The sequence below is a fragment of the Letharia columbiana genome (assembly GCF_014066305.1).
Source record: "Letharia columbiana isolate WasteWater2 chromosome Unknown Sc0000006_s0, whole genome shotgun sequence".
In the NCBI taxonomy this organism is placed as follows: Eukaryota; Fungi; Ascomycota; class Lecanoromycetes; order Lecanorales; family Parmeliaceae; genus Letharia; species Letharia columbiana.
This window is the reverse complement of record NW_023501042.1, coordinates 857,376-872,966: the sequence shown is the minus strand read 5'-3', so window position 1 is coordinate 872,966 and position 15,591 is coordinate 857,376. Positions and strand designations below refer to the sequence as shown.

At 50.3% G+C, this 15,591-nt stretch overlaps 6 protein-coding genes across 6 annotated transcripts; 5 read left to right on the top strand and 1 right to left on the bottom strand.

The window, feature by feature from the left end:
* Positions 1-1,310: 1,310 nt before the first annotated feature.
* HO173_002956 (uncharacterized protein) lies at positions 1,311-4,803 on the bottom strand (the record flags this gene model as incomplete). Its single annotated transcript, XM_037304887.1, has 5 exons — positions 1,311-2,640; positions 2,688-3,418; positions 3,470-3,581; positions 3,801-4,633; positions 4,684-4,803. 5 exons carry the CDS (start codon positions 4,801-4,803, stop codon positions 1,311-1,313), a joined length of 3,126 nt encoding a protein of 1,041 aa, XP_037168380.1.
* A 2,040-nt stretch (positions 4,804-6,843) lies between these two features.
* Positions 6,844-9,137, top strand: HO173_002955 (uncharacterized protein; the record flags this gene model as incomplete). Its single annotated transcript, XM_037304886.1, has 4 exons — positions 6,844-7,086; positions 7,162-8,030; positions 8,085-8,456; positions 8,516-9,137. 4 exons carry the CDS (start codon positions 6,844-6,846, stop codon positions 9,135-9,137), a joined length of 2,106 nt encoding a protein of 701 aa, XP_037168379.1.
* A 730-nt stretch (positions 9,138-9,867) lies between these two features.
* On the top strand, positions 9,868-11,068 carry HO173_002954 (uncharacterized protein; the record flags this gene model as incomplete). The annotated part of the gene is made up of 3 exons (XM_037304885.1): positions 9,868-9,892; positions 10,008-10,074; positions 10,156-11,068. 3 exons carry the CDS (start codon positions 9,868-9,870, stop codon positions 11,066-11,068), a joined length of 1,005 nt encoding a protein of 334 aa, XP_037168378.1.
* Positions 11,069-11,567: 499 nt separating this feature from the next.
* Positions 11,568-11,894, top strand: HO173_002953 (uncharacterized protein; the record flags this gene model as incomplete). Its single annotated transcript, XM_037304884.1, has 1 exon — positions 11,568-11,894. The coding sequence occupies one exon, from the start codon at positions 11,568-11,570 to the stop codon at positions 11,892-11,894; it is 327 nt and encodes a 108-aa protein (XP_037168377.1).
* Positions 11,895-12,119: 225 nt separating this feature from the next.
* On the top strand, positions 12,120-12,702 carry HO173_002952 (uncharacterized protein; the record flags this gene model as incomplete). The annotated part of the gene is made up of 2 exons (XM_037304883.1): positions 12,120-12,207; positions 12,272-12,702. The coding sequence occupies 2 exons, from the start codon at positions 12,120-12,122 to the stop codon at positions 12,700-12,702; spliced, it is 519 nt and encodes a 172-aa protein (XP_037168376.1).
* A 1,416-nt stretch (positions 12,703-14,118) lies between these two features.
* Positions 14,119-15,212, top strand: HO173_002951 (uncharacterized protein; the record flags this gene model as incomplete). The annotated part of the gene is made up of 6 exons (XM_037304882.1): positions 14,119-14,383; positions 14,439-14,451; positions 14,511-14,698; positions 14,758-14,945; positions 15,021-15,147; positions 15,196-15,212. 6 exons carry the CDS (start codon positions 14,119-14,121, stop codon positions 15,210-15,212), a joined length of 798 nt encoding a protein of 265 aa, XP_037168375.1.
* Positions 15,213-15,591: the final 379 nt, after the last annotated feature.

Below are 15,591 nucleotides of genomic sequence, written 5' to 3'. Positions count from 1 at the left end.
ACACGCTTTTCTAAGCTGGCCGGATAGCGGGGCAACAACCCATGCAGCAAAAGGGATCTCGGATATCCAATCATAATAAGTACCTAAAGTACCTCACCAATCAGCGCAGCTCAGCCAAAAGCGGCGATCCCTTCTCGAAGCTTTGTCCTCCCCCTTGCCGCCCAAGTGGCTCTAGCTCCGAGACCAGAAGACGAACCGTCTTTCCGGAAATCGAAACCTTGGTGGTGCGGAGATACTTCCTTTTTTTACCGTACAGTAGGTAGTATCTTGGCTCTTCTTCTTCTTCTTCTTCTTCTTCTCCATGGACCCTCGAAGGTAAAAAAGGGGGAAAAAAAGAAAAAAAGAAAAAAAAAAAAAAAAGGGTCTCCTCCAATCGGAACCCTAGAGTCTGCCTCCTCTCACGGCCGGGCCTCATCGCTGGATCTAATTCCGATGAGCGCATCCGCTGCAAATATCGTGGCCTCGTACGCTGTCGAAAGCTCGTTGGAGGGCATCACGGGATCTAACCCTGTGACGCCCCTGACGCTCCGCTTTCGACACGTTGCGGACTGGGGCGGGCCATTTTCGTCGGCAAACGTTTTATCCATGGCTCGACGGTGTGGCCTGTCCTGTCCCGTCCTGTTGAAATGATATGACGCCGGTCATTGGGTTGGAACGATGTGTGACGTACCCGTAATTAATGGCAGGAAGGGAAGAGAGCCAAGCGTGGTCATCGTTTGTTTGTTGTTGTTGTGCCAGCTATGTCTCTCCGTTTTGGTTTGTGGGGGGGGGGTGGACTTTGAGCTTTGGGCCCCCATAGGTAATCTTGATAGCTGCCTCTTCCCACAAGGAGCAATGTCAATATTCAGTCAAACCTACTCTGTCAAAATCATCGGTGATTCCTTTTCCAAAGCTAGCTACAGTATCAACAAACATCCCATCGTCATCTCCTATGACGATGACCGCGTGAATCACTTCGGAATGGAACAGAGTGCCTCGTTTGCTGGCTCAATCGAGTAGAAAGAAGGCCAGAATGGCAATGGCATGTGCGAGAGAGTTGAGGGGTCATCATTACCCAATGCTGTGCTGTTCTACAAATACGTTTTCCTCCGCATGCTAGCTATGTATCGACTGTGCTAAAAGAGCGAGTACAATAAGCTCGCGGATCATATCCCATATCTCGTGTGCTCCCATCAATGCCAAGAAGCCTCGGTAAGCTTCGTAACCACTCATATGATAGTCAACTTGTGCCAGCAACAGAATGCACACAGTTCACCTCCTATATCGCTTCACCGCGGCAACTCTTGCCCTCAGGCCCATGATTAGCGATATCAAAATTCAAAGCTCTTCTCCATATCGATATCCTCACCTTGCCCCCCACCCATCCCTTCAATATCACACCCGGTTGGGAACAGACTCCCCACCCCACCCTCCGCTCTCAAGAACCCAAATTGATCCAACTCGTTCCGTGCAGTCAGATCCCCATAGTTCTGCCACAGCTCGAAAGGACCCGCCCCACCGTAAAGACCATGGGCCGGAAAGCCGCTTAGGTTGTTGTCGTAGTTGGCCAACGGCGGCTGCTGGTGTCCAGGATGAGTCGGCGCTGCTTCCTCCTCCGAAGACGTCATCATATCTGATGTGTCTCCGCCAACTTTCTGCGCCGCGAGCCGTAGCAGCTTACGCATATTGGAACAGGTGCGACGCGCTTCGGGACTGGAGTTACCAATATGATCAAGCCAATTGACGGCGGCTTTGGCCTCCGCGAGGATCTCACCCGCGGCGGACGGCATATGTTCGGCGCGGAAGGCGAGCTCGAGGAGGAGAACTGTGAGGGCGCGTTTGAGGTAGTGCAGCTGCATCCACCACATTGTACCTTCGTGGAGAATGGTAGATTCTGGTTTGTGAAGGATAAGGCTGAGTGTGGCGCGGGCGGATTCGACGCACTTGGTTGCTGAGCTGAGGTCTTCTCGTCGAGAGTAGCTTGATTGATCTTGGATACGTTTACCAAGCCTGCATAGGCACGGACGGTTGATGATTGTTCGTGCGCTGTGGAAGAGGATGCGAAGAGCCACTCGGCAAGACTCCGTTTCTGGGTCTGAGGATGGACTGGCGACGTCGAAGGGCGGCTTGACGCCGTCTTTCCATTCAAAAAGCCTTCTGTCGAATCTATGTATTCTGCTTTCGATGTTTGCCCATTTCTTTTTTCGAATACCGGGTTGATATAACTCGCCCACAGCTTCATTGGCTAGCATACAAAGCTCCACGTAATGCACGAAATAGATTGCCGCGACCTTCGTGGTGCCCTTTATTGTCATCCTATTCGATGAAGGTCCTGGTCCAGGCTTCCACATGCCCGAAGTCGAAGTATGGTGTCTGCTATCCATTGCTGATCTCTGATCGGACGATGCAGAAGGTGCGGTTGTTGTACCCGGCGCCTTACCCTCGGCAAGCTTCCTTGGAACTGTGACACTGCAATCCCGAGGATTGATCATCGCTGGCCGACCAGTCACGAGTGTGAGCATACTCTCTAGTGTCATCAGGGCGAACCAGTTGTAAGCATGAAACTCTTTTGTCTCCTCCGTTACTGAGTCCGAAACGTCCTGCAAGTGCAGACCCAATGCCTGTGCCGACCTTACCGCCAGACCAGAAAGGTTCCAGGCTCTTTGAAACATTAGCATAGCTTGTGACCTGGGGAGCCATGAATTTACCGGTTGAGCTGGTGGGTCACTAATAGATACATCGCGCCCAAGCTAAACACCTGGACCTGGCCAAGGTAGCAATCATCATTCAGAATGCCCGTGTCTACTGCTAGCACGCGTGCTTGTGAGAAGTACAACATGTGGTCTCTCGCATCTCCAGTCCAATCAGCTTGGATGAGATGGGCGTGTACGGCGGCAATGGCAAACACAAGCTGGAGCGTAGCAATAAATGTACGATCTTCGAAGCCTTCGGGATCCATAGTGCTGCAGAGCTGATCGTACTGATTCATGAAGTCCACTTTGTTGAGAATGGGAAATGACAGGTGCATCGTCGAGAAGTATGCGTTCACGAGAAAATCGGCTGTGGACTTGACCGGCAATGAAAAGGGGTCGATTTGATGTCCAACCACAGCGGTATCAGTATCTTCTGCGTACGGCTGAGGTTTTCGAGAGAAGCCCTGGTTCCAATCTTGAGATGTGAACGTTTTCGCTTCTTGCTTTGGTAGCAATTCCTTATTCAATTTGTCAGTCCACTTGGTTTGGGAGGACTGTCCTGCAAAAGCCGGGACATGATATACAGAGCTCTGTTGCAGGGTGTCGTCTTGGTTGATATGGCCCGTAGAACCCATTGAACCAAAGTCAGAAGCGTCCAGTTCACCTCCATCATCAAGACTGCCGCTTTGGCTTTCACCTGTGATCGTCTTTTTGTAGGCGTTTTTGGCGGCCTCGTCGTGCGGTGGCTAGGAACAACGAGTTATTTGAAGTCTTACCTTCGGATTATAGAGTTATACCATGAGTATGGCATCTTGTATCGCCTGTTGATCATCATCATCTACCTGAGGCACGAACTTAAGGAGTAGTTCTTCGTACGCTTTGAGCTTCTGCCAAATCTCGTCATGCTGTCTAACAGTAGATCAAGTCAGCAGAGTCAGGGCGTCAAGTGATAGTCGAGGTACAAAGAGGCCTGCTAGAGCGAGGCTGGTGTGAAGGTGCAGGATTTGAGCAGTAGAAGAGCGTGGATTGCTTGCGTCTAGCCGGTCTCAACGAAAGTGAAAAGCAGAGTAGGCATGGCCACCATAAGAGCATGAACCTCACGCTTACAAGGGAAATGGTGCTTCATACCTTCTCCCCTGGTCACGCTTTCCACTCGCATAGTAACATTCTACCCCGAGCTCTCTGCAATGCCGACACGTCGGCTGCTCCCCATAACATTTGATCTTCCTAACTCTACACGATTCGCATGCCTGTCTGACTCGTGGTGAACGTGTCCCTGAGCCGGACGACTGATTCCAGGTTTCTTCATCTCTTTTGAGTCTTTTAATGGCAATCTTTGAAATTTTTTGCTCAGAAACTGACCGTCCGGTGGGGCTGACGGCCAGCTTGCTAGGTTTTGATGCAAAGCTGCTCGCCTGTTTTGGAGACAGCACTGGGCTTTGCATGGTAGTGCTTGACTTCCTTTGCGGGTTCTTGGCAGCTTGAGTGGCCTTGAACTGTGTCAGGTAGCGCTGATATTCCCGGAAATCATGGGTCTTTTGGTACTCGGCCAGTTCCGCTTTGTATCTTTCCCAGGGTATGGCGCCCTTCGTCTTCCATTCTCCTCTCTCGTCTCGTGTGAGTTGTTGCCATTTCTCGCCAACTACTTTCGACAAGTCAGTGAAGGACAAATTTTGCTCTTTCAATTGCTCGCGTGTGTGGTTGGAGAAGAGCACGTATGCGGAGTACGGCCGCTCAGGGACGTTTGGATCCGGCTTGGGATGATGTCTGTAACCCCGTTTCGTGGGTGCGCCACCCTGCTGTACGTCGTTGCTGCTGGATGAGAATCCTCTCCGAGTGTTCGGTGGAAGAGGATCGATTCCGTACAAGGGAGTGACGAATGCCGGGTCCCGAGCGAGTCGTTTGGTGTTGGCAATCTCTCTTTGTAGTTTTCTCCGATGCCCAAGGTCCACATTAAGAATCTGAGCCTGATCAGTGGAGACCCGTGCGGCAGAGTATGTCATATACTGACGTCCAGATCATTCTCCGTGACCTCCAGAACCGTCTCCCAAGAATCGAACCCTGCTTCAATAAAGCGTTCGAGGTAGCGATCCATACCGAGCCATGTTAGGGTGAGCTCAAGGTCCGCCATGGCCAGCGAGTTGTCTTAGCTTTGGTAATTGAAGGGATAATGATACAACCGAGCACCGCGGACTATTCGCCAGGATCAAATCATGCGGGAGCTCCTGCTGCAGTAATCAGATTCACCTGGCGTTTTCAGCGCCGGCTTGCGCCCCACCTTCTTGGGCGCAGAGGAGAAGTAGATGTGCGGCCAAGAGAAGGTCAAGGCTACTATTTTGTGTAGTAGTTGGACTGCGAAAAGGGAGATGAGTAAGGAAGAGACAGCAGAGTTGGATGATATAGTTAGGAATGGATGGGGTGGGGGGGTGGAAGGTGAAAGGAAATGCAACATTATTTACTCCCAGAATCCAAAGTGGAAGAAAGTGCAGCTCTAGGCTAAGGTCGGTCATGGCGGATGAGGTACCGTAGCCGGAAAGGCAGCAGATAATCCAGCGTCCTCTCGACCTTGTACAGTAGGAAGCTGCACCGTTTGGCCTGGCGTCTGGCACGTAACGTAAAGTATTGGAGGAGAATGGAGATGGTAATGTACTTTCAGTACATTCACAACAAACTGATCATTATTACATATAATCTCTCTCGTGGCACATTCAGAAGTATTGTGGGATGAGCTAAGGTAAAGTAGAATAGAATACGGATAGGTACATTACATGAGAAATGGTGGTAAGCTGTTGTGAACCTTGTCCCTAGTCCCTAGCTAGGTACCGTATGCAAGGAAAGATCGTCATGAAAAAGCGGGAGGTGTCTCCGGTCCCAATCACCATCGGTCCTCGGAGATTCCTCCGATATCAAAAAGTAGTCCCCCTGTCAAAAGTAACCCCACCCGATTACATACTTGAAAGAGTAAACCAACCTTGGCCAAACCCTGAAAAAGAGTGAACCCCTCCCAGATGGATAACAACCACGGCAATTTCAATTACCATTTGATTGCTGTCGCTGGGCACTTGACCATACTACCGGTACCACTATAGCCAACGGCTAGATTATCTTCATCAAACTACCTACCAACAGAGACAGTAATACCGCTGCGACTTTGATTTACCCCCCCAGACAGACTTTGATTAAGTAAGCACGATTCGAGAGCGAGTCGTAGCTACTAGCGCGAATCGGACATGGGATTTTGGAAGTAAAGTAATTAGTACTAAAGTAAAGTATTCATTTCCGGAGACCGAAGTCCGGAAGTTGGGGATGCGATTTCCAAAGTTGATGTAATCATGTCACCCACAAAATCGTGACATATGCCAAGACAGCCCTCCTGATGACCTCTGCTTTTACTTCGTATTAATTGGGGGCATTAGAAGATGATTTCGATGCTCGGAAAAATGATTCATCTAGCATACCTACCAGTCATAGAGGCATTGAGCCTGCATCGTTTCCATGAAATGGTATGAAGACATAAAGTAGGTACTCGGGCATAAAGAAGAAGGGAGCGCGCCTTCGATTTGGAGAAGTGTCCGTTGCACTGATGACTCCGCTGTTCCACTTCCCAACAGGCTAATATAAAGTGAAGTAGCATTTCAACGGGGGGTGTGTCTCGGCCAACGTCATTTGGGTGAATTTGCCCCCATCTCTTTAAGGGTATCAATGGACTCCCTTGCCCTTTCGCCTTCTCGCATACTTTACCCTCATTCCCATAACAAACATGGCACCGGGTGGATTTAGCAATGCTTGGAGAACTATCACCGGCTCACACCTCCGGTGGTCTTGACCAATAAAAGGTCCACTTTGCTCGCTTAGACCAGGAATCACCAAATTTAGTCATTGAACAGTTCCGTCCGGTAACAAGGACCGTCGAAGGCATGTTGTCATAAGGCTCATGATAGCGCCTCCTACTGTTAGCGACAACCTGATCAACCCTTACATCTATCCAACAACACAGCAGAACTCACCCCATCCACCTTCACCTTAATCGCAGTAGTAAGAACAAAACAGAACAGAGCAGAACAGAACAGAACAGAACAGAGCAGAACAGAACAGAACAGAACAGAACAGAACAGAACAAAGAGAACAGAACAGAACAGATTCCGGCTTGCGACAAACCGTTGATGGCGCCATGGCTGAAACGACTGAATCAGAGATAAAACGGTCCGATACCACGGCGACTGACAGCTCTGGCCAGTCTATGCAAGATGTCCAGCCATCATCTCCCACAAATACCACAATTTCCTCCAACCCAAACGCCTCGGAACAAGCATCAAGTCAATCCAGACCTGCAACGTCCGCGGGCAGAAGAAGAAAGGTTCCTGATTCAGTCACTCCCAATGCCTGCACGAATTGCAAGAAGGCGAGGGCCAAAGTGAGTTGCTGCTTCCCCATTCTTTCGTCTTTTCATGTGTGGTGGAAAGTCAACATACTAAGCCATCGTCCATAGTGCGACGGCGTCAAGCCTGCCTGTCGACGCTGCGTGCAACGTCACGTCTCAGGATCTTGTCATTACGAGATACATGCCAAGACAGCAAAGGAGCAGATGATTCGAGAAATTCAACGTCTGCAGCGGAAGAATGAACACTTGGAAGAGGAGAAGGATTCATTAGGGGAAAAGAACAGCTGGATCGAGAAAATCATAGCTTCACTCAAAGACGATGGACAGGGTATCGAGATCATTGGCAGAATAAAGCGCGGCGAATCTAATCGAGCGATTGCTGAGTGGCTTGGGCGGCCTTCGGTCGGATCAGGTACCCAGGCACTGTCTCCCACAACCGAATTTGAGATCGGTCAAGCCATCGAACAGTATCATCGAAACTTGGTCGAGAATCATGATCCTCGCTTTTGGACCAACGTGTCCACGGAAGCGGAACTGATCGAGCACCTGGTCAAGTTGTACTTTACCTGGATACATCCCGTTCATATGCTGTTCGACGAGGCGCACTTCACGTCAAGCTTCAGGGACTGTGCGGATGTTTACTGTTCGTCAGCCTTGGTCAACATCATCTGTGCCATGTCCTGTCATCTTCTCCACGACACGGGGAGCGACGATGAGCAAACAAAGTCTGGAATCCAATCTCTTCAGACACAGTTCATCAATGAAACAAAATCTCTGATGAAGCATGCGGACTGTGCGAAGATGACCTCGATACAGACTTACGCAATAATGTTCCTCGTTGAACTTGGATCCGGACACGGTCTCATTGCTTCTTCGCACCTAAGGTTGGCTGTGGAAAGCTTGATTGCCAAGCAAACATCAGAGCAGTCTTCTGAAGCGGAGGAAGTGGCGGCATGGGGGATTCTGACCTTGCACACGTATGTTGCCAGTCCAAATTGATGTGGTCTGACTCGTGAGGCTTATGGAGGCAGTGCATGGTCAGGTCTGACCTATCAAAAACCCATCGCTCCTATCTCGACGCGTGCCAACCCTTTTGCGAACATTGCTGTAGACCTACTTGGAGGTAAATGGAATATGCATCAGCAACCTGGCGACAGTAAGCTGGAAACTGGGGAAGAGAACGCCGACGACCGACAGAGCTTCGCAGCCTTGACCGCTCGTGAACATGCAAAGCTCTATCGCATCGTCCACGAATGCATTCTTGTCTACTGCGGCAATCGTGGTAAGGTTTCGGCCAATCCCGTATTAGATCTTTTCCAGCGGTTCTTTATATGGAAAGATGAACTACCCCCAGTTCTTCGAAGCGTCGAGGGCCAACCGCTTCCTCATGTTCTATACTTACAGTAAGTGTCCCCTCAAAGCATCGTCATTCAAAGCATTGCTTATACGGGATTTTTTGCAGCCTTCAATACCACACTGCTATCATTCAGCTGCTCCTGCCACTCCTGCATCTCGATCACTATCATCAGGAGTCATACGAACAACTCGTACGATTCGTCGTCGACCATGCAAAAATAGGCGTGCAACTTTTGATCCAATACAAAAACATCTATACCAACTATTACCTCTCGCCACTTCAAATTTTTTGTCTGGTTCACTTGTGCGATGCGGTAGTGCGGTACGACGGTCAAGGTGATACGACCCCTAGAACAGTGGAATTTTGCCTCACCTCCCTCGAAGAAGCCAAGGTCGGCTACCCCGTTGCGGGGCCTTTGCAGAAGATGTTCCGTCTCTCTCTCACTGAATACGGTGTCCCTGTCCCCGACGAGCTCGAGTATATGATGGGCGTATCAGCACGCATGGGGCCCGAGGAACTGCTGGATGCGTGCACAAGATCGACTTACAAACAGCCGATCACGCAATTCTTGCCCAACATGGAGGCAGGATTAGGACAAGATTTTATGAATGAGTGGCAGCGTTTGACTGAGGGCACGTCTGCGGGACCGCCGCCTGGAGGAGAGTCTGGCTCTGGATCATCTGGAAGAGAGGGGAGGTTAAAGATTGGCTCGTTGTTGAACATGTGATTGCGTGAAGGTGACGACTTTATGCCTCGACAGCGAAGAAAGCGTGCTTGGATGGCTTGTGTGAAGGATGGGTTGTGTAAAGGACGGCAGGAGCAAGGTGCTTATGATGATCCGACTTAATGTACAGCTCTATTCGCTGTCCTACTCTTCTCATAGATCCACAAGGCCCACGCTTTGGATTTCGGCTTGATCTGCAATACCACTTCAGTTTCCAAGCCCGCATTAGCCAGGGTGTCAAGCTCTCGGTTTTCTGTCATTATGGGGAAAATCCCAGACAGTTTCCATAGCGGACTCAGTGGGATGGGTGGGAGTTGGTGCGTAAGTGCTCATAGACGCTGGTAGATCATTAAAGATAAATTACCTCGGACTATCAAATGTAATAGGTTTGGGAAGGGGGGGGATACGTCTTTTATATGAAGCTCTTCCTGATTAATCATTAGTTTATTACGTCGGAAATCACGGCAGTGATATTAACTACACGTGTAAGGAAATTCAGGGTGGCGTGCTGTTTACCTTTTACTTCTTCCATCTCGTCAGAAGTCGTGAGTCGAGAGTGGCGCTCACAGACAAACGCCCCGTCTGTGGAGATGTAGGTGGGAAAGAAAGATCGAGGAAGGTGTGCCGACACGCCAAAGCATCCGAGGATCGGCACTGGTGGCACCAACTATTCTGTGACCGTACACCGGTACCTACTACTCTCTGCACTGTACTGTTCTAGCCTAAAACCGCCATGGCAATCGTCGGCTTCATATTCAGTTAGAAGCTTCTTATCACCATCAAAATCCACTCGGAATTTACTCCCATCACTACTCCTACTCTGTGATTGAGCAATTGGACACACCGAGCTGCAGATATGATCATTGCGATCAGATGCTAAGGATCAACAGCAGATGAGCAAAGTCCGTGCATCACCGTCCGCCAACGCCTTACCATACAAGTACGTCTCTCCACTCATCCAGCCTTTCTGACCAGAATACCAACCAGTACAAACCGATTATTGACATACTCTGCCAAACAGAAATCCTCATGCAAAGCCCACATCGCCTCTCCTGTCCGCCACGCCCCGCCGCAAAGGCATTTATATAGCTAGTAGCATAGCAGTCTACGCCTTCACAGCATATGGCTTCTACCTCTACACCACCCTTTTGGCAGAACCAGATCACCCACTTCCGTTCCAAGACACAGACGTTACGGATCGCTACCACACTACAGCCAAACACTTCGACGCTGATGTCTCCTCTACAGAGAACATTTGGGGCATTACGAATCTTCGACGTCGTCTTGCTGAACAAGCCAAGGGAGATGTGCTGGAGGTAAGCGTGGGCACGGGCAGGAATGGAGTGTACTATGATCTGGAGAAGATAAAGAGTTTGGCTTTTGTCGATCAGAGTGGAGCCATGGTGGAGATTGCGAGGAAGAAATGGAATTCTCTCCATCCCGGATATGAGCGTTGTTCATTCCATACTCAATCAGCCATGGACCCGCTGTCTGCTTCCGCAATGCCGAAGGCAGGGTTTTCGACGATTGTGCAGACTATGGGCAGTTGCTCTACACCTACACCTGCTGCTACGCTGGCGCATTTGGGGAATTTGGCCGATCCGAACGATGGGAAGCTTCTGCTGTTGGAGCATGGAAGGAGTTATTATGATTGGATAAACTGGATACTAGACAAGGCTGCCGCTAGGCATGCAGATAAGCATGGGTGCTGGTTCAACAGAGATGTGGGAAGGATACTGGAGGAGAGCGGATTGGTGATCGAAAAGGTGGAGAGGAGTCATTTTGGGACCCTTTGGTTTGTGGAAGCGAGGCCAGGTGTAAGAGGTGGAGGAGAGTTGGTGGCAAGGAAAGAAGAGACAAAGGAGGAAAGGGAAAAAAAGGAGGGCAATAGCAATGGTTCCGCGGCAGGGGATGAGCAGACCGTAGTTCTGTAGAGGGAGAAAGGAGACAAGATCAAGGTTGGGAAAGGTGTGTAACGCAATGATACTCGATACGAACATTCTGCATCCACTCCGAGGGTTTTCTCCAGACTTTGCAAAACCTATTGCTCAACATCTCTGGGATCTGGATAGGTGTGTCTATAAGTTCGGGGTGCCAGCGCTGAGCAGCGTCAAAAATGCCGGAGTCCTGTCATACCTACCAGACAGTCATGGCTGTCCTCTAAACCGTTACGCAAGATATGCATACTGAGACGAACAGCGGAGACACTGGGAAGCCGAGACTAAGAGGCTGTTGCAAAGACGTCAAGCTCGCACAATCCAAGTTGATGGTCTCATCGCATCGCCCGCAGTAGAAACACTGATGCACTAGTGTTTATGAAGTCTTAGTTGTAATCAATGCTGTGAAATCACATCTGCATTTGGAATCTCGTTGCTAATATTAATATTCCCAATCTTAAAATCTGATCAACGAGCACCTACTACAACCCTAGCCATGTCTTCTCGTGAACAACAGAATATCGCTCGGCGCTCCAGAAGCCCCCATAACCGCCGTCATCATAAGCGCTCTCGATCTCCCAACTCTCATCTTTACCACCACGTCTCCCACAAGCACAAACACTCGAAGCCTTCTGCGCCGGTGCACCTCCCATTACAAGCTTCAAAGCTGCACAAACATGACTTTGAAACCGTCAAGCCGATGTTTGAGTTGTACCTGGACATCCAGAAGCAGAAGGTGCTGGAGGGCTTACCAGATGACGAGGTAAAGGGCCGGTGGAAGAGCTTTGTAGGCAAATGGTATATCTCTATCCGTTGCATATGACCCGATTCTACAAGGATTGCGAGATACAAGGAGCTGACTTTTGTGAGGAATCGTGCTGAATTAGCCGAAGGTTGGTATGACCCAGCGACTCTTCAGAAAGCACAAGCATCTGCTGCGTCGAACGCTGTCAATACCGAAAGACAAAACCAGCCGCGAGACTCGCCGAGCTATGGTTCTCCGAGGAGAGCAGAAGAAAGCAGTGATGAGGACGTTGTTGGCCCCACGATGCCTGGTGGTGAAACACAAGTCTACAAGAGTGGCAGGAGACCTGGGCCTGTAATACCCAACCCACAAGATCTAGAACTACGAAGAGGTACGGCTCCTGGGAGCATGCCCTACTTCAATTCAAAACACTGACAGTTTTGCCTCCCCTACAGAGCTCGAGCAAGAAGACTCCCTCGCCCACCGCCAAGATCTCCGTGAGCATCGACATCTCGACCGCAGACAGCAAAGAGAACGCCTTGATGAACTCGTTCCCCGCGCCGAAGCCGGTAGCAAAGACCGCATTCTGGAGAAGAAGCGCGAGAAAGCGGACTCGAACCGTGCTTTTGCTTCCGCTAAGATGGAAGCTGGAGGCGTGGAAGAAGTGCCTGAGTCAGATTTGCTGGGGGATGAAGATGGGGGACCCGAGGGGTTCAAGAAGCAGAAAAAAGAGATGGATAGGAAGAAGAACGAGAGGGAGGTGCGGAGAGAGGAGATCTTGAGGGCTAGGATGGTGGAGTTGGAAGAGAGAAGGAGGGAATATCGGGCTAAAGAGGAGAAGACGATGAGCGGGCTGGTTGCATTGGCGAAGGCAAGATTTGGATGAAGCTCTAAACTTGGGAAGGCAGGGAAGATATCAAGCTGCAGAAGGCGGTTCTTCTCGTGAGTGCATGGCTACTTATCATAAACGCTTGTAGTTGTCATCCACAGCTCCATTACATATGTCTATGCTCAAGGCTAGTCTGCTCGAGGCTCAAAACCATTGCCTCTCGCGTGGTTGACGCTGCTTGCATGATCTCAAGGCCGTGCGTTGGTTGCAACAGCCTTCTCCAGGACCTCCAACATTAGGTACGTCCTCTCTCGTCCATCCGCTACTAGTATGCGACACCCCAGCCTTTGCCTCGCTTCTGTCGTCCTCGGCGTCAAAAAGGCAGTTCTGACCTGGTCGACGATGATCTCCCATACCCATTACTTTCGTAAAAGACTGTAGCACTATCTCTTTCACATGCATGCGGTATCACCACAAAGCATCCTCGGCCTCGTGCGAAGGATGAAAGAGGAAGAATGCTTTGCGCGAGTTGCCGGTGGATGCCAAGCCGAAAAATGGCGCTTAAAGCAGCAAGGTTTTAGTATTAGCATGAAACGATTCTCGCGCGATAGGCCGCAAACGGAGCTCATTCATTGGCTTGCTTCGCCCCTTTTTTTCTTTCAGGGTCCGCCATGTTCGGTGGATCTGCAGGGATGAAGGGGCGTTAAATGCATAATTCACAAAGCAGCAAGTGGCAGCCTGGCTCCCGCGGGCATGAGTATAAAGACACGGTGATTCCCACCCTCAAATTTTAGAAAAATTCTCGCTTACTGGCCTTTTAGAGTTGTCGTCGTTGACGTCCTTGCCCCAACGTCAATTCCGCATAACCTCCGCCTCCACCTCCGCCTCCAATCATCTCCACCATCAATATCATCACATTAGATAGAAGATACCCGTTTCGCAGTTTCTAATTTAATACACTTGAAAAGGCACTTCTCACGTGCTCTTTCCCCCCACTCTCAGACGAGACTTTGCCCCTCCTTCCGATTTGAATTAGCGACTTTCTACCTTACCTCTAACCTCAAATCACATCCACCTCCTCAATCACAGATCTACCTCGTCCAATCGGCAACTCATCAACACTCACTTTTCCAATCCGGTTGACCTGAGTCACACATGCGACAGTGTTGAAGGGCAGGGAGTGTCAAGTCGAGCACCGGCTGTAGGGGAAACATTCGCTTGTTCATCTCCCGCATACGGTACGAATTCTCACAATCACACTCAACTTCCTCGACATAGGCGACCTCTCCCACCGTCGCACCATCCTTCGCCCCTCTCGCTCGAACCTCGATCTAGGATCTTTCAATCTTTCTTTCGAAGGAACCTGTTCACTCTGACCTCACGCGACACAGACTGCCGACTCTACTACGCTCACTTGCCGTCACCGACCTTGCCTTCCGACACCACCTCATCGCAGGTCACTCGATCGCAGGAATGGAAACCCTCACTACACACCCGTCCACCGCACAGCAGGCTACGGCCTTCACCTCACCTGCCTCCTTGTCTTTCCCAGGCGGAGCTGGAGAGCTGACGCCACCCTCTGAAAAAGATGGGAATCCCCAGGCGAACGGCACGAGCGGTTCATACCCAGGTGGTCAGCAGCAACAGAAAGGAGCGGATGCCTCATCCAACGGCAACGGGGTGACTCCCACAACTCCTGCTGCGACCCCTGGTGCTGGACAAGGTGTTAGTGGATTAGGTACGCTCTTCATCTCGTAGACTATACTGAGCACCATTAACTGACCTTATCGCAGTACCTACCTTGCAGTGAGTATAAGTCTTGTTATGCCTCTTGTTGATCCCGAGGCTTAATGGCATGTTTGAAGAAATATCGTTGCCACGGTCAACCTTGATTGCCGTCTCGATCTGAAGACCATTGCGCTTCACGCGAGGAATGCCGAGTACAACCCTAAGCGTTTCGCCGCTGTCATCATGCGTATCCGCGAGCCTAAAACTACCGCATTGATCTTTGCTTCCGGCAAGATGGTAGTTACTGGTGCCAAATCTGAGGACGGTGGGTCTTTCCAGTGCCATGTCGTACGCTTCCTGCTTACTGACGGCTTTCCCCCCAAGACTCTCGTTTGGCGTCGCGCAAATACGCACGAATCATCCAGAAGCTCGGTTTTAACGCTAAGTTCACGGATTTCAAGATCCAGAACATTGTTGGCTCTTGCGATATCAAGTTCCCAATTCGTCTTGAAGGCCTTGCGTCTCGTCACCACCACTTCAGCTCGTACGAGCCTGAACTCTTCCCTGGTCTCGTAAGTCTCTCGGAGAGTTTTTGTTCTTGATTGCTTCCCTGTCACGGCGCAAATGCTTACTCTGCATCTTTACAGATCTATCGTATGATCAAGCCGAAGATTGTGCTCCTCATCTTTGTCAGCGGCAAGATCGTCTTGACTGGTGCGAAAGTGCGAGAGGAGATTTACCAGGCGTTCGAAATGATCTACCCTGTGCTGAATGGTATGCATTGAATTCTATTCCATGGATAATCCAAGCTGACAACCCTAGATTTTCGCAAGGTCTAATCCAACTGCCTCGAAAACATCCGCCTCTGTGGTCGATCATCCTGTACTACCACGCCCTACAACCCAAGTCCGCCTGTACATTACACCTTCCATTTTCCCTCCTGCTTCGGCTTCACAACCATCTGCTTCAACTCCGCTGATTGCATGCACGAGCTCACCTGCACATCGGCTGCTCGCTGCACTGCTCTCTACAACCCCTTTCACAACCACAAATGCATACAAAAATGGAGTTCGGTCACGAGGTTTCGGAGAGTCTTCAATCAGCGAGCGTTGCATATTTTTTATCCGAACATACATTATTAGAAAGTCGCACGGCGGTTCTGTGCGCTGGTCGGTGGATACCGCCGGGGTGCGATCTGCGAGAAAGAACAGAAGTTCG